The sequence below is a fragment of the Armigeres subalbatus genome, chromosome 2 (assembly GCF_024139115.2).
Source record: "Armigeres subalbatus isolate Guangzhou_Male chromosome 2, GZ_Asu_2, whole genome shotgun sequence".
In the NCBI taxonomy this organism is placed as follows: Eukaryota; Metazoa; Arthropoda; class Insecta; order Diptera; family Culicidae; genus Armigeres; species Armigeres subalbatus.
In genome coordinates, this window is record NC_085140.1 from 213,155,281 (window position 1) to 213,180,702 (window position 25,422).

At 39.7% G+C, this 25,422-nt stretch overlaps 2 protein-coding genes across 2 annotated transcripts in view; one reads left to right on the forward strand and one right to left on the reverse strand.

The window, feature by feature from the left end:
* The window catches only part of LOC134211613 (SAP30-binding protein), a 63,968-nt gene that overhangs the window by 5,118 nt on the left and 33,428 nt on the right, over window positions 1-25,422 (forward strand). The window lies entirely within an intron of this gene.
* The window catches only part of LOC134211611 (uncharacterized), a 220,307-nt gene continuing 202,201 nt past the window's right edge, over window positions 7,317-25,422 (reverse strand). Inside the window, exons 8-10 of the mRNA XM_062688666.1 lie at window positions 20,235-20,749; window positions 19,880-20,176; window positions 7,317-19,301 (exon numbers count right to left, since the gene is read on the reverse strand). Coding sequence (XP_062544650.1) covers window positions 15,522-19,301; window positions 19,880-20,176; window positions 20,235-20,749 — 4,592 coding nt within the window. The 3' untranslated portion in view covers window positions 7,317-15,521. The remainder of the gene's footprint in view (window positions 19,302-19,879; window positions 20,177-20,234; window positions 20,750-25,422) is intronic.

A 25,422-nucleotide genomic window follows, 5' to 3' on the forward strand; every position in this document is an offset into this window, starting at 1 on the left:
GCTATACCTTAATATGAAATTTTGGGTTGGAAAGTTTCTCGCCTTCCCTCACACAAAAAGATGTTGCAGTTGAAATTATCGTAGAATATACAACGACGATTTTCTGCATTAAAACCCGTACATCATTACGCGCTGTGAAAATAAACTGTGGTGGTTATTTATTTAATTAAAATGGCACATCGATTTAAATACTCTACAAAACTATCCTTCGTTACGAAAATAACGTTTTATTCTGATCCAAATGTGAAGCATTACGTATGTTTTGAAAAGAAACTACCTCGTCATGATAATAGTATCAAATCAACCGCAAGTTCCTTTGTCCTCACATCTTATCATTTTATGACATCAAGTTATGAAGCTGTATGATAAAGAATAATCATTTATACAGCATATAAATTTAATTTCTTAGATTCAACTATTAAAACTGCATAGATCAGTGGAAACTCGTTGTCTAAAATTAAATGGGCGATATATAAAACAAACTTCGTTTTCCAAAGCGACAAATTTCAACATTTAAAGCATTAGAAGTTTTGTTCAGAATCTTTTCATTAATTGCAATTACCAATTCACCCTATCCATCTGACGCTCCTGTCCGTTGTTTGTTGACAACAAATGACGAAACAAAAAAACATGGTTTTTGTGGCGGCAGTGTAGGATGACCCATTGTTTATGTTTCGAAGCGCCATCTGCGATTTGCAAGTGGGTACGCGAAACTAAGGCCAAATGTCAAGTTGTGGGGGGGGTTGGTTGTACCGAAAGGCTATCATTTCACTCCGAAAACGAACTTTTTATAGAAGCCTATGAGACCCATAGTATTATATACCAATAGACTGTCTGTCCGTGTCCGAGCACATGTCTGTCTGTCCGTGTGTATGTATGTGTGTATGTGCATTTTTTTTACAAGGGTTAAAGGCCATCAAAAATCTGCGCGACAGACACCTTAAAGGCGAACACCGACCCGACCTGCTAAAAATGTGCCTCCCGGATGATTCCGGGTCCCTTATCCTCCTTGCCTCCTCCTCTTGGGAGTGATACGAAGGGCAGGGATTGACACGGGTGGTACGATTTTCATGAAGACCGTCCAGTTATTTGGTTTCGCCGACGACATTTCCTTCGGGGCCCTCCTTAGCCGTGCGGTAAAACGCGTGGCTACAAAGCAAGACCATGCTGAGGGTGGCTGGGTTCGATTCCCGGTGCCGGTCTAGACAATTTTCGGATTGGAAATTGTCTCGACTTCCCTGGGCATAAAAGTATCATCGTGTTAGCCTCATGATATACGAATGCAAAAATTGTAACTTGGCTTAGAAACCTCGCAGTTAATAACTGTGGAAGTGCTTAATGAACACTAAGCTGCGAGGCGGCTCTATCCCAGTGTGGGGATGTAATGCCAATAAGAAGAAAAGACGACATTGATATCATGACACGTAACTTTGAGAGGATGGAGGAAGCCTACATCAGACTGAAAAGCGAAGCTAAACGGATTCGACCAGTCATCAACACGTCGAAGACGAAGCACATGTTAGGAAGAGAGAGGTCAATGTAAGTCACCCACCACGTGTTTCTATCGGTGGTGACCAGAGGAGCGACATCCAATTTTTTTTACTATGGATTTTGACAGGTTTGCCCGTTCGTTCTTTTTTGGGGGATAAATTTATCCCCCAGTGTCAAATTACCCCAATAGTAGAGTGGGGCAAGAGTACGCACTTAGTTTTCAATCGATCATGTGGCCCTTATGAAGCAAGCTTCTGCATATCAAATCAGTGTCGATGATTCATATACTCTTTCTTTATGTTACCCACTGGAAAAAATATTGAAACTATTGAAATTCGTTTTAGTAGAACCCTTATTCCAAGAGAAGTGAAAACGCACTCTTACCTCACCGGTGGGGTAAAAGTGCGCATCGGGTGGGGTAAGAGTACGCATTTATCCAATCAGGTGCTTTAGGTATATATTAACACAAATAAGAGTTAATAACATTTAATTGATGTTTAATGAGCATATATTACCGAATGTTTAAAGATTACGTAACTCTTAAAGGGGGAGGGGGTCCTAAAAATGTGCACTTTCATACGAAAAACCATTGTTTTTGATATATACAAAAAACTACAGAGGTAAAAATATATATCAAGTTTCACGTGGCGTATACAAAGGCATTTTCCTTAAAGAAAGTCCACCAATCACGTAACGTAAAATTTGGATATTTAATTACCCCCCCCCCCCTCCCTATCTGACACTATTTGTATGAATCCTCTAAAAATTATATGGATCGTCACACATCTCGCAACCCCTCCCAGCTAAACGTTGCGTAATTTATGAATGTTTCTTTTGATTAAATGAAATTATCATTTAGATGAAATTGTGTTTTCGTACTATGTTTAGGTGTACAACAAGTCCTAATACAATTTCATTATTTCGCTTCAGTGCTTTTCGCTTCAGTGTAGAAAGGAATTATTCCTTTCTAACACCGAATTACTTCAACTTATCCTAAAAACTTGTGATAATTTCGAATTCTGTCCCTTTTTTCTTAGTTGTGGATCTTTACGCTTTGGAAGAAATCTTATTTCGGCCGGAGATACGGGTTTGACATCATAACTTGAAGATTCATATGCGTACTCTTGCCCCACCGGTTTCTGCGTACTTTTACCCCACAGTCCCAAAAATTATTCAAGTAATGGTTTTGACTTCTTGGAAAACCAACCGGATTGGTGTTCTGTATAATAAAGTACTCTATACAATAGGTTATTGAAATGTTATAATGTTCACCTGAATGAACGTATATATGGTAATGAAATAATAGTTGCGGAAATCAAATTATTTTTAGCAAAATGACCAAAAAGTTATCTAACTCCATATCTCCCTTGTTGTTCATTCAAATCGTTTACAATTACACATGATAATAATTGGCCAGAATACCTGTCAAACTGATGCAGTGCTGCTAGTTTATCTTTTTTTATTACTTCAAAAAATCGAAAACGTACTCTTACCCCACGCGCACTCTTGCCCCACTCTACTCTACTGATTTATTTTGCAATAGTATGTGCATGAATTTTGAATGTTTACGTTTTTACAGGAGAATATGATGCAAAATGTCCATACCACTCAATAATGCAACATGATACAATCATGAGAAAATAGAGAAAAAATTAACCAATTATCATTTAAAACAATTTTACACTTGATTCCATGCTTCAAACTTAAGAATGTTCAACTTATTTGCTCAATTATTTAGAATGCTAGTTGCACAAGGTACTGTCTATGCCTTTGTTCGTTTTATATCATTTTCACCCTCGCAATTGTTTATGTTGCATTCGCAGTGCACTCGTATTGGTGATTCAGAAAAGATGTGACAAAGATGGCGTAGCTTGTCATCCCCGTGGTGGTGACCAAATCGAGGTGGTTGAAGAATTCGTGTACTTGGGCTCAATGGTGACCGCCGATAATGATAGCTGGTAATAACGATAGAGAAATTCGGAGGGGCATAGTTGGGCTTATTCTACATCACTCGACTCGTAGAATAAGCCCAAGTGGCTTGAAATCGTACGTACTTTGGACTCCGCAAGACGCTCCGATCGAATAGAGTTCGCCGCCGTACCAAACTGACTATCTACAAAACGCTTATAAGACCGGTAGTTCTCTACGGACACGAGACCTGGACGATGCTCGTGGAGGACCAACGCGCACTGGGAGTTTTCGAAAGGAAAGTGTTGCGTACCATCTATGGTGGGTGCAGATGGCGGACGGTACGTGGAGGAGGCGAATGAACCACGAGTTGCATCAGCTGTTGGGAGAACCATCCATCGTTCACACCGCGAAAATCGGAAGACTGCGGTGGGCCGGGCACGTAGCCAGAATGTCGGACAGTAATCCGGTGAAAATGGTTCTCGACAACGATCCGACGGGAACAAGAAGGCGAGGTGCACAGCGGGCAAGGTGGATCGATTAGGTGGAGGACGATTTGCGGACCCTCCGCAGACTGCGTGGTTGGCGAAGTGCAGCCATGGACCGAGCTGAATGGAGAAGTCTTTTATGTGTAGCACAGGCCACTCCGGCCTTAGTCTGATAATAAATAAATAAACCTATGTAAATACTTCCGAAAGCATTCGTGGCCCGACAGGAACTGCGTCAGGTAGAAGTTTACTTCGCCATGCTTTCTGTTCATCCACGTCGACAGATTTGCAATGAGCCGGTGGATGCACCTTCCTTTCTCCGTACTGTCCCACTTCTGCTGCCACATCGCCATTGAACGAATTTTCTCCACCTTTCTCATGTTTCGGGTGTCTCTCCACTGGTAGCACTCGATGCCAACAGTCAGTTTGCCTACCTCCAGAACTTTGTTAGCAGCGATTACTGGCAGACGAATCATCGCTGTTTGTGTGCCTCCGTATGCTTTCCTTATTCGGATAGTCATTTGCACCTCACCCAGATTACACTGTGACTTTACTGCAATAAAAATCATCGTCACGAAAACACTATCACCCAATGCTAAATTCCCTGTGTGTGGTCAAGCGGCAACCAGATGGCGGTAGTGTGTAAACGTCAGACCTAAGCAAAATCGATTGAAGCGCCATCGATGGCCGATCGATGCCCTACAAAAAATTGAATTCACCGTTAAAATGCTGAACGATGGGACATGTGTTGAGTGAGACGTCTGTTTCTCTGCTCTATTACCATCTCTGGAATCAGGGATTTAACTTCCGCCTCTGTGGCCAGCGATTTTGCAATGTGCTCTTGCATAATCGAGCTATCAACAGTAGGGTCCTTCTTTAGCTCGAAGAGCACCTCTCCGGTTTGTGTGCGCCTGGTCCTTACTACGTTTTCGCCTAAGTCTTTCAGCTCCGGATACTCTATAACCTTCTCCAGTAGCGCTGCATACGTCGTAGCGTCTTTGGCCTAGACGAGTACGGCTTGTCCCTTAGACAGTTTCTGACGGATCTTGTGAACCATGTCCTTAATCTTCTTATGGACGAGATTCCATCCACGAAATTGTGGAGCTCTTCTGCCAATTTCTTTGCTACCACTATTTTCGGGTTTTGTGAGGGCTTGTTTAACTCACTTTGCCCAGGCCGGTGCTGCTGTTGTTGCTGTAGCACTACTGTCTAAAATTGGATAGTTTAGCACTTTTATTTGCTACAAATTTTAGCCTAACACAGTCGATAGCATTCTGCATATAAATAGGAGAGTGGGGCGTCATGCTCATTTTTTCAAATCAAAGGTTTATCGATACTATTCGGGGTCCTAAACAACTGTGCAGAATTTGGGCCCAATTGGTTGCTTCCTCGCTTTCCGCATCGCGTTTGAAGTTTTGTATGGAAATTAGTATGGGAAACATATTTTTTTGCATTACACTGGATTCTGTTTTTACACGATTTACTTTTTCTCAATTTTCCACTCATCCTAAATGTTTAACGCATATTAATTATCATGTGATTTTTCTTTGATTTTTTCTGGATTTTTTGAAACATGTTGCGAAGATTTTGGAGGTAAATTGAAGTCACACGATCAAAAATACGAGCGAAAAAAAAATCGTGTAAAAACAAAATCTTGTGTATTACTTCTAGAGGTTTCAGTTCATCGTAAACCAAATGGCACATTGTGTTAAAGTATAACCCGAAGGATACCGAAAAACTTTGCTGAAGAAGGTTCGTTGCTGAAATGTCCACAAAAAAAGTTATAACCCTCTGTTCGGATGGTAGAAGGACCTTCAGAGCTTTTTGTCGGGCGAAGCTTAAAGCTGAATTCATAGGATTTATTAGAATGTTTTCGTGAATTATAAGGTATCCTAAAAAGGGGGTTAAAATGACTTACGATAGTCTTCTCTTAATTGTTTAAACTTAAAAGTAAGCAAGAACAATCTCATCCAAGGATTTACGACCTTTCTAAGGAGAATATATAGTTCACATGAGGTAATTTTAATTATATTTCAGGTTAAGTTTACCACCGAGTAGTTCAGCTTTTGCCAGAGGGGCTTTTTAGTTCATCAACAATTCTACAATCCTAGATTAGATAAGATTAATTAATATATCCTTGCATATTGAAGCTTAACAAACTTACTGCAGATAAATATTCGAGAGAAGTAGATTAAATTCAAAAATCAGTATAAATTTCTAGAGGAGACACGTTTGCAAGATAACAGCTCTATTGTTAGTAGCTACATTACTACACACATTGCAGTCCGTCGTCATAACAAGTCATTCGTTTTCGGCTAGTTCACTACCTCTAATTGGTCCAGTGCTGCCGGAACACCCTCCGAAGATTGCTTGTTCAAACCATGTGCAAAAAATCGATTATTCTGCACTGCCGAACTACATGAAACCATAATTTAACTGAGTATTATACTGCCGTGAATCGCATATTTGTCCCATATGAATAGGAAACCCAGCAAAGATGGGACAGATATGCTATTCACGGCAGTATATCAAAAATATTGATCTTATAAGGCTGGGATCCAAATTATTCAAAATCATTTCTCAACGTAAGAATCGGGACAAGAAGGAAGAAAGGTTTTGCCCACAAACAACCGTAGGTTGCCCGGTAGTGCTGGCAGAAACATTGATTTCCTCCATATGGTTCGAACAATCAAACTTCGTAGCGTTATTTTTTGTAGACGTTCCAGAAACGTGCCTTCTTCAGTAAAGTGTTTCGGCATCTTTCAGCCTATATGCTAACGTGATGAGTCACTTGATTGACGATAAATTGGAGCCGTTTGGAGCAGAAATGCAAAAAAGAACGTTTCAACATATTAATTTCCATATAAATTTTAAACGCGATGCGGAAAGCGAGGACGCAACCAATCGAGCCCATCTTTTGCACAGTCGATTGGGGTCCCAAAACGCTTAAGAAAAACCTTGATTTAGTCATCAATAGGTAAAGTAATCAGGAGTTTAATATTTTAAACTGAGGATGTTTATATATGATAAATGAGGAAGCGTGAGAGCGTGAGAGTAAATCGTCGATTTTCCCTCTTGGGAAAAATGTTGCAAAAGGCAGTTTTTTTGAAAACTAATGCGAAATACAACCAAATGAAGCATCCACCGGATATAGTTATGTTTTCGCTATTGGATGATGTAGTTTTGAAACAAAAATACTCACCCATCCAGCTGGAGACTGCCTTTTTTCCTCGGTAGGTGGTTTTATTACTGGGAGGTGGTACGAGCACGTGGCTGTCTTTCTGGTCAATGACTGGATGACAGTAATTTGAGCCTTAATGGACCCACATGATGGGCTTTCGAAGAGGAAATAAAATTGTCAAATGAATGAATGACGCAACAATTATGGAAAACATAATAAAATACATTTAGATAACACAATTAATCTGAATAAAAATGTCTTTATTAACTTCTTTCAAATAATTTACATTGCATGATGTTAGGACACGATTTTAAATCTTGCCTTGTACAAACAACTAGACGAAATGTTATTTACTGGGTCTTCTATAAAGTTTCATGTGAGCAATTGCAGGCATATCAAAAGCTAAAATGCTTTCATTTTGTTTTGTAGCACCTAGCTCTTATTTATAATAGTTTATTAACACTAAATACGTTTTTTTGTTTCGCTTATCATAAATAATAATAATGTCATTGTAAAATTAATATTGCTTGTCATGGAATGAGTCTAATTTATACATCATATTTAAAATCTCTATAACATTAACAACAATCATATGCACCGTTAACTGACAGAAAATCAACAAATGGGTGTTATAACACACAAAATCAATCTTTTAGGGAAACAGACTTGGTACCTATGTAGAGAGTTGGGTCAATTTCTGGAAAACCAATCACCAAGAAAAAATCCCAAAAACAGTGTTCATAAAATAAGGCAAGTCAAACCCGCTCTTTGCAATTTCAACGCTGACATTGAACGCCTCCAAATCGCCTTATAGAATAGAATTAAATTTAGCTAGAAAAAAATCTCTGAATTTACGTTTATCTTAAAATTTTACTACGGATTTTCCGCTATTAATTCTAAATATTTGGCAGGTACTTACGAAGCTAGGCGTGTCTTACTAAAACAAAACAGAAACAAAACAAAAATAATGAATTATTTGATAGCTCTCTAATCTAAAACAGAAAAAATTGCACCAAAAATATTACCGTCATTTTTTTGGTATTATAGCTGTTGCTTTAGCTATAACTACCTTATTCCCTAGTCACTGTATATTCGAGATAAATAATATTTCGCTAGGACGCCTTAGAAAACTAATCGGATTGTTGTAATTATTGCACATCCGGCCTTACTAAACGCTAATATTGCATTTTGCGCTTGTCTGTTTGCTAATCTACTTACTCTAGTTCCTTCGCTAACTTTTACATGCTAAATAGTGCGTACATAGTATATTGCAACTTCCTATCACAACTGTTTATTGTTTACACATCATAGGATCGAATAATTTCACTCAAAGCTTGTTCTCACACACATGACTTTTTTTCATTTGAATAGGTCGTATAAATCACCGAATGACGTGACGTATTATATTACTCAAGAGAATTCTGGTATGAAGCTGTACTGGGGAATCATGATATCAAGTATGATTTTAAAAGTATGTCCTAGCGGATGGTTAATTGCAATAGGCTTTCACAACTCCGAATGTCATCCGTATATCATCTGGTACCTAGGGTAATAAATAGGGGTGCTTATCGGTAACGGAAAACTTCCAAAATCCAAGCCAGTCGAATAAAGGAGCGTATGCATATTTGACAGAGTCGAGTTTGCATCAAACTATAAGGCACTAAGGCACATAACTAATAGCTATCATTTGAGAAATAGACTAACGCAAAAAGAACTACCCCAAAAAATCCTGATCGCAGAATGATCTTTTGTGAAAATCCATCGGGAGAGTGAATTTGATGAACCCTGCACATGTCTATGGATATTTCGTATGACTGGTGTTCAGGAAAATCTGAAATAAAACTACCATACGGATCGTCACCAATCCAATGTCAAAATTTAATGTAATATTGATGTTTGGTCAGGTTACAGTAAATGTATAAAATAAGATTGCTGTCACTTTCAGTAGGTAGCATTTTCCGAACTGAGTTTCTATGTCTAGATAATCAAGCAAATGAAAGTTTTTGATGGAATCAATTGATTTGCTAGATTTAAATCCAATTTCCTATTTGGGTTATTCGAAATAGCCGAGTCTCCGATATCAGTACACCTGGACATCACCAAATGAATCTAAAGATGCTATAATGGCGCTAACATCTACTCGAGCTGCTACCTAGAAAAGGGTTTTAACCAAAACTATCCCCTATTAACATTGTTGAGTGTTCACACCTGCCACGGTACGATTCGCAGATACTCGTATTTGTGCCCCTTTGAAAGGGGAACTGTTCCATTTTTCATCTCACTGAACATATATTCATCTCGGCACGGCAAATGCTGGGTAAAGCGTACCATTGGTACTTCGCGTACCTGAAGGAATAAAATAGACCCCATCTCGCGGTCCTTAGCCTCTTACCCAGCAACTCCTATCCCTACCTCCCCGCGGTGCTGGCCGGGATACGAGCAACCTTATGCAACGTACACACCAGTCAAGCAGTTTGACGAACATTGACTCCGCCCCCAAGAAAACGCTTCGGTTGCTGCTTTGTGTGATCGTGTGTGAAGTTGTTCGAACAACCATTTGACAGTTGGCAGCTCGGTTGGAAAAATGTTTGAGCATTTGTAGTGAAGTTGCACAATCCCCCATATATTTTTTGATGGTTGGTGCTCAAGTTAGCGCTTCGGTCGTTCGTGTGTGATATTGTTAGTCAAATGAATTGATTGTTCCTGTCGTTGTTGGTAAAACTTGATGGATGTTGGAATAAACGAAAGGTGGAGTAAATGTTAGTCAAACTGCTTGACCGTGTGTACGTTCCATTGGGGAAGATCGGGTAACCAACCCCGGTGGGAACTATGGTCGTATGCTGACAGGGAAGGGGGGGTTTGCTCCTCGCCGGAGGTGCAAATCTTATTGAGCGTCTGTTCTCCATGTCAGGATCGGCTCACAACAGCGTCTGTTCTCCATGTTAGGGGCGGCTGATCATCGTCCGAGTGCCAGCGAGGGACTCTAAGTGAAACTGTGCACCATGGTCCACCGGAAACAAGGAGGAATGGTCCTTCGGTAATTTAGGGGGTTTGGTGTCAGGCCCTGTAAGCCAGCCTTTAAAAAAACAGACGCAACGAACAATCAACAAGAGAGTACACACTTAAAATAAATCGCAGATTTCTGTGAAATTTCACCGAAATCTCAACAGCAGAACTGTTCGGTGGATAATTTTACAGATGTTCGGTGGTTTTGACAGTTGAACAAAGGAAAAATCGCTAAAAATTTGGTGAAATAATTACCGAACATTTCTGCTGTTGAGATTTCGGTGAATTGGATCAAAATCCACCGAAATCTGTGAAATGATTTAAGTGTGTATGGACCGGACCGGAACCATCGGCGAAGACCACTGCGACGAAAAGGGACTAGCGATTGGAAACTCGGTTCGTGGAACTGCAAATCTCTCAACTTCGTCGGAAGCACACGCATACTCGTAGCGCTGCAGGAGGTTTATTGGAAGGGATCTGTGGTGCGAACGTTTAGAGGTAATCATACCATCTACCAGAGCTGCGGCAACACACACGAGCTGGGAACAGCTTTCATAGTGATGGGCGATATGCAAAGGCGCGTGATCGGGTGGTGGCCGATCAATGAAAGAATGTACAGGTTGAGGATCAAAGGCCGGTTCTTCAACTTCAGCATAATCAACGTCCATAGCACACACTCTGGAAGCACTGATGATGATAATGACGCATTCTACGCGCAGCTGGAACGTGAGTACGACAGCTGCCCAAGCCACGACGTCAAAATCATCATAGGAGATTTGAACGCTCAGGTTGGCCATGAGGAGGAGTTTAGACCGAAGTTCAGCGCTCACCGGCTGACGAACGAAAACGGCCTACTACTAATTGATTTCGCCGCCTTCAAGAATATGGCCATTCGCAGCACCTACTTCCAACACAGCCTCCCGTATCGGTACACTACTGCAGAAAGAATCACAAATCGACCACGTTCTGATTGATGGACGGCACTTCTCCGACATTATCGACGTCAGGACATATCGTGGCGCTAACATCGACTCTGACCACTATCTAGTGATGGTTAAACTGCGCCCAAAACTATCCGTCATTAACAATGTTCGGTACCGACGACTGCCGCGGCACGACCTAGAGCGACTGAAGCAACCTGATGTCGCCACTGCATACGCGCAGCATCTCGAGGCAGCGTTGCCGGAAGAGGGTGAGCTCGATGGTGCCCCTCTTGAGGACTGCTGGAATACAGTTAAAGCAGATGCAGAGAACTCTACGACCTCTCATAGGTGCCACAGGAGGTTTTGGAATTGTTAGTGTGGAAGGTTATAACAGTAGGAATCGTGTTGGTAGAACGTGAAACACAGAAGAAACTATGGGTCGTATGAATAAAAAGTAGTAAGTTCAACTTTACTACATTTTCAGTAGTAAACGTCACTTGTGGAACATGTTCGTATGAATAAAAGAGACTTTACTACACTACACATTTCGAACATACTACAAACAACTGATTCGGTATGAATAAAACAAGAGTTTACTACTGTTTTCTTGTAGTCTGCTCAAGACGTTGCTACTCATGTTTCAAATGCAGATTATTCATCAGAATCAAAACAAACAAAACAGACATGTTTTTTGTTGATTAGCCGCAAAAAAAATGATGAAATCATCATCGTCATCATGGGGTCTATTTTGTTTTGACGTTTCTCCGTGTAGTAAATGGTAGTAAACTGTAGTAAAGGCTAAGTTCGAATGTAGCATGTGCCATAAGTTCGAAAATGTTTTTATTCATATCAAACATGTAGTTTTCTCTGTGGACTTTATTTTTGAGTAGATACTACAAGCGTTGAGTTTTGCTACTTTTTATTCATACGACCCTATGATAGAAATACAAAGTAGGAAAGGGGCGAGCCTGGAATTGAACCCACGACCTCCTGCTTATAAGGCAGAAGCAGTAGCCACTAGACCACCGAGCTCGTATTTTTAAACCCGAAATAGCAGAAATCCATTTTTTCGGTCCTGAATTCAACACCTTATCTTATCGGTCGCGACGACTTGAAATCGTTGCAAAGCAAATCGTCGCCGTAATCGCCGCCAGCAGAAAATGACCGGAAATCTGTTAAATCAACTGTAAATAATATTTGTTGAACTCGTTCATCATAATATTTACCCTAATTCTGCAGAAGACCGTCATGATTTGATGTTTATTTAACAAAGATGTGGAAAAGTAGAGCTGCCGCCGATTTCAAACTTGAAAACAAACTGAGCGGTCAAGTTGCGTTCAGGAGTACAATTTGGAGACTCATCATCTGCTCATTGATTTCAAAGCAGCATACAATTCAGTGAAAGGAAATTACCTGTGGCAGCTAACGTCCGAACATGGTTTTATCAAAATCAAATACATATTCAAGTACAACCTCGATTGTGACCTTAGACGGATTGAAACAGGGTGATGCAGTTTCGAATTTATTGTTCAACATTGCACTCGAGGGCGCTATTAGGAGATCTGGCGTGCAGAAGGACGGCACTATTATCATCACACGGTCGCATATGATCATGGGCTTTGCGGACGACATCGACCTCATTGGAATCGATCGCAGAGCAGTAGTGGAGGCTTTTGTCGGCGAGGATAGGCTTAACCATTAACTCTACCAAGACAAACATGGTGGCAGGTAGAGATAGAGGAAGACCTAGTGGTGCACGGTGTAAAAAATAAATTATCATTGAATTTTCATGTACCTCTGATTTTTTTCACAAAAAGATAGGTAAGGTCATTAGAAATAAGGCCCAAGATATTTGAAAATATTTCTTCGACGATATTAAAAAAATGGTATTAATTATGAACGCAATTCTTCTCCAATATACCGTATGAAAAGTCAATTGATAACTCAGCAATAGAAAAATCATAGGATTTATTGCTCAAAATTGAAAATACACACATTTGTAGAATTTCTTTATAGAAAACCTATCTTTCAAAGGATTTTAAATGTTGAAAAGTCAGTTATTTCTGTATACTAAGCGTTCTTGAAGAATTTTTTAGGTTATTTTTTTTTGGGTATTACAATATTTCTAAGCAATTATCATCTATTTCCAGCGTTTATCCAGTTCTCTGTTCAATGTTGTATCGATTTTTTTTTCTTTTGACATTCGTACTAGATAGCCAGCCCAGCTAATTATGGACATGAAACGTGTAGAGACAGTCAAGAAAGCATTCATTTTTTTTCGAGCAGAGGATGCTGCGTACAATACTCAGCGAGGCGCCAGAAAAAAGCGTGTGGCGCATACGCATGAACTACGAGCTGTAGCATTTGTTCAAAGCAGAAAATGTAATGAATCTTCGAAAATATGGCGCACTTCAGTGGGCAAACCATGCAGCGCAAATGTCGGAAGATAGAATCGTAGATATATTATTCAACGAGAACAGAATAGATGCCGGAGATAGATGATAATTGATGAACAAAGTTTGTAATTCACGCAAAAAAACTTCAAAAACGATTGAATCAAATAAAAAATTAAATATTTTTCAACATTTTAGATCCTTTCAAAGATAGATTTTCTATAAATAAATGTTATAATTGTGCATCAATTTCCTATTATTTATCCATTGCTGAGATATCAATTTTCTTTTTTACGGTATATTGGAGAAGAAAGCGAAAAAATCACTTTTTTGCCTTTCTCGTATACAAAGTATACGTAAAAGGCTATACGATCACTCCAAAACCGAACTTTTGATAGAAGGCTCGGAGACCCAAAATGTTGTGTGGCGCAGAAGCATGAATCATGAGCTGTATCAAGTATACAAAGAAGAAAATATTATGGATCGTAGAAAATACGGCAGACTTCAGTGGGCTGTTCAATTAGTGCGAATGTGGATCTAAAGAATGACATCCGGATGTCAAAAGTATCAGTTACTGGCCTTGTTGTTTCTAATCCTTCTGACTCTGTAGTCGCACGTACATGGACAACTAAATTAACACAACACTAAGGTTAAAATTCTTACAGATGGGAAAATCTCATAATTTTTTAATCAAAATTTTGGTAGTTTGCCACGTGTCACGTGTCAAAAACAAAGCAAACGCATCGAGCTAATCAACATAGCTCGGCACGATAACTCATATTTGAATAAATTCGCTTTAATTCCCATTGCTCTGCTGACCGAAGCATGTTGGCAAGCAAAACGTCGAAAAGGACAAAAGGTCGAAAGGTTTTTTGACTTTTTGTTTCTTTCGACCTTTTGTCCCGTTCGGCGTTTTGTCATTTCGACCTTTTGTCCTTTTCGACCGTTTGTCCCTTCGACCTGTTGACTTTTGATCTTTTGTCTTTCGACCGTTTGTCCTTTCGATCTTTTGTCTTTCGAAGTTTTGTCCCTAACCAGTCAAATCATATGGATTTTGTAATGACATTTTTCCTATCACTACACCCAACCGGCGGATGTTAGATTTTCTAACAATTCTGTATAAGAATCTACCAAAACCTGAATAAGAACTGGGCATATGCGAAAATGTTAGATTCTTATACAAGTATTGTATAAGAATCTAACAATTTTGTAAGCTTTTCTAACAATATTTGTATGATAGCTAACATTTTTTGTATAAGAATATAACAATTTCGCATATGCCCAGTTCTTATACAGGTTTTGGTAGATTCTTATACAGAATTGTTAGAAAATCTAACAACCGCCGGTTTGGTGTATCAGCAAAATATGTTCCGGGCAGCGACGACAGCGACAATCTTTGTCGGTAGTTTCTTTTAATAACCCTAACTGAACTCAACTTTGGATTAATTGAACATAAAATTCCCTTTTATTGGATCCCCAAACCAGAAATAGCGAAAAAGTTTCTGCCAAATCGGTAAAATTATCGACCATATTCAAAACTCATTTGTAAATCAAACATTCTTCCTTAATTTTAAACATAGAAACATTGCACAATTGTATTTGTGAAGATATTCAAAAAATTGCACAACAGTAGTAAAGCAGTCCAATAAAACTTATTTTCCTAGTTTATGCCTAGTACGTATTTTAACGATTCTATTTATGTATAAAGAATCTCCTTCGTAACTGCATCTAAAGTATTCAGAGGTACCATAACTCAAATTCGTTTTTCGAATGCTTCGTAATGTACATCACTTCGACCGATTGAAGACTTCTTTTCACTCGTTCCCTAACTGATTACAACTAAATAACTTATTCGTTTGCTATTGCACAACGTGACATATATGCTCCTTCCATTGTATTCCGGAAATTCGAAGACTTTAGATATTATTTTTACTTCTATTCGATAAAAGACGCGTAGTGCAACCGAATCCTGATTGCAGCCTGCCTGGAGATTCTAATTTTAGAAGCTTCAAGCACAAAAAGTGCTCGTGTACGTTTCGTACTTCTGTCTTTCAACAATTTCAAACTAATATCATCTTAAAATATCTGTTGTAAAAATTGCACATTTTAGCTAAACTTACTGCATTACCAACTAGTGGGCCAAGGCAGCCACACTACTGCAGGACGGCTCATTCCGTCGGGGGCGGATATTTTTGAAAAACACAGAGTGCGTCTCGACGCTCTCCGCCCCGGACTCGCAGATGTCGTCCGTGGCACAGCTCGTGCCGTCGTCGTCGTCTTCGTTGTTGTTGTCGGAAATGCAGGACGCGTTATCGCTGCTGGCGATGTTTTCGTCATCCGACGAGTACACGCGAACGCTGATCGCATCCGCCGTGTTGAAGAGGAAGTTTTCTTCCGGTTTCGGAATTTTGGGAGCGGGATTCGTTGGTGGGGGTGGTGGCCTGGTTAGAGGTTTTTCTATCGTTCGAGACGGTGAGGGGAGCTTTTTGGTGGGGATTGTTGTGGTCGGCGGTGGTGGAGGTGGATTTGGGGGTGGTAATGGCGGGGGTGGAGCTTTTGGACGTGTGAGCTGTTTGTCGGATCTAGCGCTACCTTCCGAGGAAGATGATGTATTGCTCTTGACAGTGCTCACGACATGTTCTGGAATCGCACATATCTCATACTTATTTTCCTCCTGGATTGGATTTGACGATTCAATCGATTTACCAGTGAAGTTGAATCGTTCGTAAAGCTTCCGGTTCAATCGAGACTCATTTGAATCGGCGCTGATATAGCCGCTATCGTCTTTGACGCTAGATCGGGAATGGCTTCTGATGACCGTGATCTGGCGACTATTGGACGCCGGACCACTCGCGCTTGACGGCTTGTGATGATGGTGGTGTCGGTGGTGATGGCGATGACCTTTGTCCGGACTGTCATAAGCGGCACTACCATCATCTATCAGCGAAGAGATACCTTCATCTTTATCCAGAATGTCAGAAGAATCCGAATTTTTCTCTAGATCCGAATCGTTCCTGCCATCACCGGATTTTCCATTGAATTTGGAAGTCGCAATTCCAATAAATTTTTTCCAGGCATTTTTTATGTCCTTGGACTTTTTCACCCGATCTCGCAACCCCATGGCAATTTGCATTCCGTTAGTAGCTTGGTTGATCTCCACTCGGAAGATTTTAGTCGTTGTGATCGGAGTGATATCAAACGAGCTTTTTTCTTCATCCGAATCTTTCGGATTAATGCTTGGACTACCTTTTCTCATCGGAAAATCATAGTTCGATAGTGTCTTCGTTGACAGCACCTCGATCTTATCAATATCTTCAATAAATTTTGCGCGACTCATGGATTGATACGATTTGCCTTGATCGGTGAAGTTTTTTTCATTCAATTCTCCTAAAGTCATATAATTTTTTACCATCGATGGGTCCTGCTCGCGATCGAATGTGAATCCTTCCTTTTCCATAGAATGCGATCGACTGGGTTTGTTCACCTGGCTGTAGTTGGCAATCTTTCTTGATTTTTTAACCGAGTTGTTCTCATTCTCGGAAACACCCGTGAATTGCGTGGAATCGCTATCCGCTGTAAGGCTGTACGTCGATTCGTAATTGTCCAGGTTACTTAGCGAAGGTTTCGGGGCCGGTCCATTTGGCTGTTTTGTAAACTTATCGTTGTTCCAACAAGCCAGATTCTTGGGTGATATTCCGTAGTCCTCTACCTGCTGCAACTGTTGTCGGGGTTGATCATAGTGGTTTCGAGGACTAGGGATCTCTGGAGGTATTAGGTCCGGTGGCATTAGTTTGGGAACTACTACGGTGTTGTCGTTTGATCGCTGTCTTTTAGAGTGCCTTAACTCCAAGGTGAGTAACCGCCCCGAAGCTATCTCAAACTCTTCCAGGCTGTGCATTTGATTCTGATTAACGTTTTTTAGATTTTTGGACTCGTAGATTTCCCGGAGACTTCCAAAAGTAGTCTCCCGGAAAGATTGCGAGTTTTTTAGAACAAAATGATTGTTCAAATCGGCTGGCAGGGAGGTCAAATTGGATTCCTTTGTACTGAGTCGGTCCTGAGCCCAAACATTGCTCTTGTGTCGTCCGATAATGTTGCTGTGCTTTTTTGGCTTGCGGTCCAGCGTATCAGGTTCAAACTGGTCGCTATCCGTTGACAATTCACAATCGTCTGGACTGTGTTCGACCTCAATCGTTATGCTCCCTTGGAAGGGCGTATCACACTTAATTTTCGGGCTCTTTTTCGTTGGTACTTGTATGACTGTTTCGGCAAGCGAGTTCATCGGGACGTCCTCGTACTCATCTACGTCTAAACTGACACATTCACGCTCCTTCGTGATGGTGTCTGTATCCTTCCTAAACCCCTCCACCCGATCGTAAATGGCATTGCGTATCTCAACCTCCTCTTCCAGCGGAAGTGCCGTACTGTGGGATGGTGACGGTTGGGAGCTGAGGTCACTGCTGGTAGTTGTCGAAGTATTAAAGCTGATCTGGGTCTTGGAAGTGACCCTTTCTAAGCTATCCGTCTCGTAATCAACAATTAAGTAGTGTGGTGATTTTCGAGAGTAGATTGGGGAATCCGGTTGGTATTTGTTGAACGAGTTCTTTCCGGAGCGGTTTCCGAGGGTGTTGCTGTCGTCCGAATTGATGAAGTCATGAAAGAACTTTTCATTTCGGTACTTCTCAGTGCGATCGATGCTACTAAACCGACTGTCAGAGTCGTGTATGTACTCATTGATGGGAACCGGTTCACCACGTCCTCTCCAAGAATTCTTCCGTTGGTCCATTGCCAATGCTTCGTACACCATATCCGGCATGTGATTTATGTTCCTCATTTTAGCACCGTTGTTTGCCTTCGAATACTGATCCATTACTTCTATTTGCCGTTTCCCTATGGGCCCCGGATGGCTCTGCGGATTCGAACGTTTTCTATTTTGCTGATGATGGTGATGATGATGATGCTGATTATGGTTCATAACGCGATGCTGCATCTTAGGCGAGGATTCAAACTGAGGGTTATTAAACAGTTCGCTGCCGCCAGTTATGCCGTACAGATCACGCTTATCGTAAATTTTATTTGAGTCCAAGTTTACCAAAGAATTGTTGATATTTCTCATGTAAATATCTTGATTTTTAGAGTGGCCCTCAATCGGGTTATGATCGTACACAAAATTGTTATTCTTCATTATCGATCCATCATCTGGTCCGAATTTGGCCATTTTAATCACGTCGGACTTCAAACTATGTGAAACTATTTTGGGAGCTGAGCTTGTGTCCGATCTAATAGATTTGCTTCGAGATGGAACTCGCGCCACCGAAGAACGCTCCTTCACACTGTTAGCCACGATGGTTTCGTTGTCAGATGCGGATGAACTGTCGCTCTGAATACTTCCTTGACGAGGTCGCAGCGATTTGGGTTGCTTTTTTATATCAGGATTTATCGGAAGAGACTCGCACGTTGAGCGATCGTCCAATGATCTTAAGGATTCCGGATTTTCCGATCCGTTAGTGACAGGTTTACCACCGTCGAACATATCAACGTCGTTAACTTCGCCGCCGTGAGTTGTTGAAACGTCTTCCAGCCACTTTCGGATACTGTTCTGTTTGTCCCCACAGTTTTTGCAATTACTGGAAGGAACCACGACGTCCGAGTTGCCCTTTTTCTCACAGCCTGGGCAACCAGAGCAGATGCTCTTTTTGGAGCTGTCCCGTCGAGAGCTGATGAGACTGCTTCGACGGCTTGGTGGAGCCGTTTGCGCCGCAGCATAAATTTCGGAACCTTGCGCATGTTGCAATTCCTCGGGAATTATGTTCAAAGAAGGTTGAAACCGTTTGGCCGACATTTTGTACTTGGCGATGGTGATGACTTCGCGTATCTTGTTCAGGAACTCGATGGCCGCAGGTGGTGGTGACTGAAATATAGATTCATATTTATATTAGAAACTGGAGGACAGAGAAAAGAATATATAAAAAATAACATTGCTAGCACTGATTTTTGGGCCTGTATCCAAAATGGGATCCCTACCGGCAATTCCTAGTATTACCTTGGCTTCCAAGGAAATATCTATTATGTCCTAAACATTTAGTTGTTTATAAACGATCCCGGAGTTTTTTTTAAAGAAAATAAAGGATTTTATTGAAGTATAAAACATTAAAAAATATATAAAAATTTAAATACTGATCAGAAAAAAAGCCTCCTACTCTAGTTGAAGATTTCCTCATATCCTATTTCTACAGTCAGGTTGCATTTAACAATCTTGATCTCATAGCTCTTGGTCTCAGTCCTAAGGAAATTGAATTACTTTCGCCCCCAATTTGACAATTCTTCTCCGATGACTTCGATGCTGGATTATGTTTTTCAAGCAACGAACCCGAATGTGACTTCCGATCGGGATTATAAAAAAGTATTTTAGCGTTGAACTTTTATTACGAATCATGATCATTCCTATAGATTTATCATCCTGCGTAATTTGGACCATAATCTACTCACCACCAACAGATGAGGCTCAAAATATGCCGGATTAAAGTACAACTTCCGACGCATAGTTCCGTTGACGATAGACTTCATACTTTCGAGCTTTTCGTCGTTGCTGATATCTTCGACAATGGACACATTTTCCTCTGGCAAACACTCGGTATCCGGGCCATTCGGATTGCTCGATCCATCGGGACTCTGTTGCTGCGACATCTGGCTGTGCAGCGACTGTTGTGGATGGAGATGTCCGCCATCCATGTCTGTATGCCCTAAGTAGTTTTTTGACTGGTGGATGTTGGCCTTGGTCTGCATCTGTTTTGGTACATAAATTCGGTTACGCAAAGCATTTTTCAATCAAGATGAGTTTTACCTTTTCCACATCGATCGTTCGTTCATCTTCAAACTCGGACACGGAATTGGAGTTGTCGCTGATAAAACCGGAATTGTCGCTCAGATTCGGGAAATGCTTCAACAGGGGATTGTTCTTCACAATGCCCATCTCTTCGGCATGGAGGCCCACATTCAGTGCCGTCGTCAGACCCCGATGACCACCGGTTGCACCGCTCTGCCGCTGACTCCCGCCACGCCCAATAAAGCTGTTGTGAGGCTGACTGGCAAACGGATTAACCTGCGAACTCAACCCCACTCCGAATGTGACTTGATCGTTCTGCTGGTAGGATGAATATTCATTCTTGATGGTGTTGGCATCGTCGTCGTCTCCGGAGTTGCGCTTCCGTTTCTTCATGTGAATATACAGGAATACCGATGCGATGTAAATTAGCCCCAGACAAAGACTGCAGATGGCAATGACGATGTACTCTTTCGTGCTCAGTCCCGATTGACTCTCGATATGTGTCTCCGATGAAAAACTGACCTCGGTGACGTCTGTTCGGGAGAAGAGGGGAGAAGAAAATTGATGGTTTGATGAATAACTTATCGACCAATCGGTTGGCACGAGGCAAGGAGTATATTATCAGGAAAATGGATATGGTCATTCAGTTATTAAAAGTAATTGACGCAAGTTAGTTTAGACAGATTTGCTGCATGGTCTAATTGCTCAACCCTTGGGCATTATACGTTTCTTCCAATCAGTCTTTAATTATATGAACAACCTACGGCAGTAACATCGTTATCGAAGATTTGGATACCCGGAATGGTCAGATTGAGGATTTGATCTCTAGCGGCGCCAGAGCTCTGGTAATGGTGGGTCATCAGCATTTTTGGCGTAATTGGTTCATTTATAATTTGGCGTAAGTATTGAGAAGTACAATTGGGGACATAATCAGTCAAGCGATAAATCCATTAAAAAATGTCAGGCAATTTCAAATATTACAAAATTTTATTGCATTTTATCTCTATGAAATGCAATGCATTCGACTAAATTTATTGGAAAGGTCTCTAGAAATTCTTTGGGATGATTTTTTCAAAAACGCCCAATTAATAAATTGTTTCAGGTATTCCTTCGGATACCATCGGAAATTCCATTCCCTCGGAAATTTCACCAGTAATAATTCATCCAGAATTTCCAGCAAAAATCCCTTTCACAAATCTAGGACAACACTTCAGATATTTTTTTGGGAGTTTTCGAACGAATTGCTAACGGAACACCTGAAGGTATTTTCGACATTTAATTTGTCCAAGAATATCTTTGGACATTCCTCCAAGTATTTTTTCGGAATTTAGTCTAGGAATTTTCCCAGAAAATCCTTACCTTAGAATCTTCCTCCAGGAAATCTTTTGGATTTTTTTTTAGTTAAACCATACAAAATTTCTTCCGAAATACTTGCAGGAACTATTCCGAAATTTTTATTAGAAGAATTTTTCCGGGAATTTATTTAAAAATGAAATAGGAAATACTAATTTTCGGAAGAGTTTCTAAAGTAAATTTGAAAGGATTGCCCAGATGAAATGTACGAAAGAACACTTAAAGTAATTTCTGAATGATCCTAAAAAAATCTGAATGAATTAAAGTGACTCCCAAAAAAAAAATATAAAGTAATATCCGAAGGTCTCAAGGAATTTCTTATTAAATTTCCGAAGGAATGTCCGAAGGAATTAAACAAATCGATAGAATTTTTTGAAGTTTGATATAATAATTTGAATACTGGATTTTTTTTAAGAAATTCCTGAATTTTTTGCAATTTCTAAAAAAAATGTAGAAGGAATGCCTAAACCAATTTCCGCAGATATTCGTAAAGTCATTTTCAAAAGAAATCCTTAAGAAATTTCCAAAGGGGAATGCTAGGGAAATTTCGGAACATTTTCCTGAAGCAATTTCCGTAGATATTTCCGAAGAATTTTTCGTAGGAATTCCGACCAAGTTATCAAAGCAAATTCCGATGGAATTTCTAAAAGAATTTCCGAAGAAATTCTTAATGACAATCCTCACAGAATACAAATTTAAAAGTACTCGCGTTTTCAAGGACACACCATTCAGCATGCGTGACATAATAAAAATGACGGTTGTGCGTGGCTCCCGTATTGAGTGGTGTGCCTTTGAAAACGCGAGTACTTTTAAATTTTGAATTCAGTTAGGATTGTCCTTCAAATAATTCGTAAAGAGATTTCCGAATGAATTTTATAAGAAAACTCTGAAAAAATTTCTGAAGAAATTCGCAAGCATTCCTTAAGGATTTTTTACAGTTTTTTCTAAAGAAATTTTTGAAGAAATATCTTGATATATTTCCAAAAAAAAATCTTTATCTATTCCCAAAGTAATTTCCTGAGAATTTGCCAAAAAAATCACTGGAGGAAATTCCGAAGAAATACCTTCTAAAGTTCCTTTAGAAACTCCTGGAAGAAATTCCAGCAAAAATACGAGAGCCGATGGTATGGAATACCTGGAAGAATTTCTGAAAGTAGTGCTAAAGGAATTCCTGAAGGACATTCCGGAGGGGTTTCTAAAATAAATCTTAGACAAATTTTACACCGAATTTTCGAAAGAATTCACTAAAGAATTTTTGAAGGAATTTCTAGATTTATTTGCGAAGGATTTTTGAAGAACTTCTTCCAGGAGAGAAAAGAACTCACGATGGAATTCCTGAAGGAATTTTCGAAAATAAAAAAAAAAAAATGGGTGACCAACCGTTTTTTAGACTTCTTCTCCTTCTTACTGGCATAACATCTTCCACTGGGACATTGCCGCCTCGCAGGTTAGTGTTCATTTAGTACTTCCACAGTTATTAACTATGAGGTTTCTAAGCCAAGGTACCATTTTTGCATCCGTATATCATAAGGCCAACACGATGATACTTTTATGCCCAGGGAAATCGAGACAATTTCCAATCCAAAAATTGCTTAGACTGGCACCAAGAATCGAACCCAGCCACCCCCAGCATGGTCTTGCTTTATAGCCGCGCATCTTATTGCTAGGCTAAGAATTTTAGTATTTTATTATGATAGAATAAATCATTCGTAGTATATTTTTGGTTATTATTATACCTATGGTGAAGGTGGTAATATCTATACAATAATGTTTATTTGAAAGCATTGACTAACTCCCTGGTCATTATCAGAAATTGTTTAGAAGAAAACTGTTGATCTAGGACGAACTGAACAAAACGACCATTTTCACGGACGTTCCAGATTTGCGGAAAGGCCGTCTGGTAGCCTCCTGCGGCCATTGCAGAGTAAGAACTGTGAATTAACACTAAGACCACCATCTAAAATGGCTTAGAAGAAATTGCGCTACTCTTGAACTTCACAAAATGACCATTTTTACGAACGTTGGGGTTTTCCTAAATGACCTACGGTCATAGGTGAGTGAGAACTGCGAATCAACTCCAAGGTTATTGTCAGAAATGTGATAGGAAAAAACGCGCTACCTAAGCCTTTTATTTAGCTATGTTTAACCGAGCCTTCTATCGAATCACTTTTATTATCTTGATAAAGAACTATTTTTTGAGGAATACATGGTGGTTTGGTGTCAATTGGTCAACTGACTAAAAAGATATCTCATTTTTACTCAATGTGTACTTTTTACAACAATGTGAGTCCCGGAAAGTTAATTCCAGATTCAAAACGGGGTTTTGTTTTACTGCTGTACGAATTTTCGAAGGACTTCCCGGAGAAATTCTCGAAAGAATTCCTTCAAATGTCCCAGTAGAAGTTCTTGTTGAAATCTAAAGATATATATGAAAATTTCATTAGGAATTTGTTTGGAAGTTCTTCCTAGGATTCTTTTTTTAATTCTTTAAATTTTATTTTTTCAGAAATTTGATTATTGTCCTCTAAAAATCATTCAGGAACTCCTCCAGGAATAATTTATAAAATTTGGATTTTCCTCCAGGGATTCTTTCGTAAATCATCCAGAAAGGCCTTTGTAAATTTCCCCAGAAATTCCAATGTAAGATTCCTTCCAAAACTCATGCAGAAATTAAGGTACACCGGGGCAAGTTGAAACGGTTTTTTCAAAGTTGAAATTCGAAGTGCTGTAAAAAAATCACCCTTTGATATATTTTGAATCCGTTTGCGGTGTTTGCTAGTTCGGGCCAAAGATTATACATAAAAAATAAGCAACCTTAACAAACTTTTTCATAAATATTTTGTATATTTAAATTATTTTTTTATATGCATCGTTTCAACTTGCCCCGCATATCAGGGCAAGTTGAAACACTGCATTATATTCAGACATAAGCTTATTTTGCCGTATTAATAACAAAATGTGTGTTCTCAGTGAGATTCAAGTAGCACGAGATTAAAAAGGTGACTATAATACTGTCAGAATTCGCATAAGAGTTCCATGTAAGTTATTGACGATTTTGATTTTCTTTCAGAAATTAACTTAAAATTGTCTCCTGTTCAAGAAAAAACTTGAGAAAAATAAAATAGTAGGCTTTTTTCCAGGTATTTTGAAAACAAATCCCACTTTTGTTGTCTCATCTTGATAATAACTCGCATTCACATTCCAGATATTGATAGTTACTCTTTTACACAAAAAAATAACAAACATAATTATGGTCCATTTAATTGTCCCACAGCAATAAATACAGATAAAGAATATTATGTAATTTTTTTGCAAAGATAGCATTTTTTTTCAATCTATTAGAATACTATTTAGGATGGTTCATTATTTGGTTCACTTGTATATTGTGCACTTGATCAATTTGGTTGTGGTTCCTTCATAAATGCACATTAATTAACCAACCATCATATCTCTCATAAACTCTTCGGTTGGATAAATGGCCGGGGTTCTGCCAGATCGCACCAAGCGCCAACAAAAACAATTACCCGTTTTTCTAACCAAACTTTCAGTTAGCAGATTCAATTGATCAAAAATCGTATCGGATGTCCCTCAACCTCATAACAGTGGATATCCTTCAACACATGTACGAATGAGTTGATTTGTAATGATGTCCGTTTTCTTTTTGCAAGCAAAATACCGGCAGTCAGTTGAAAAGCCGCTTGGTGCGTTTTGGCTGAACCCCGACCAAATAGGAAGTGAAAGGTGGAATTAACGAAACGTTTACATACTCCATGTTTTATTTTTCTGAGAGTTAGTACTCAGTAGATTAAGAATCTCAAAACTGCAGTTTAAACATGACCCCTTTTAATTCTAG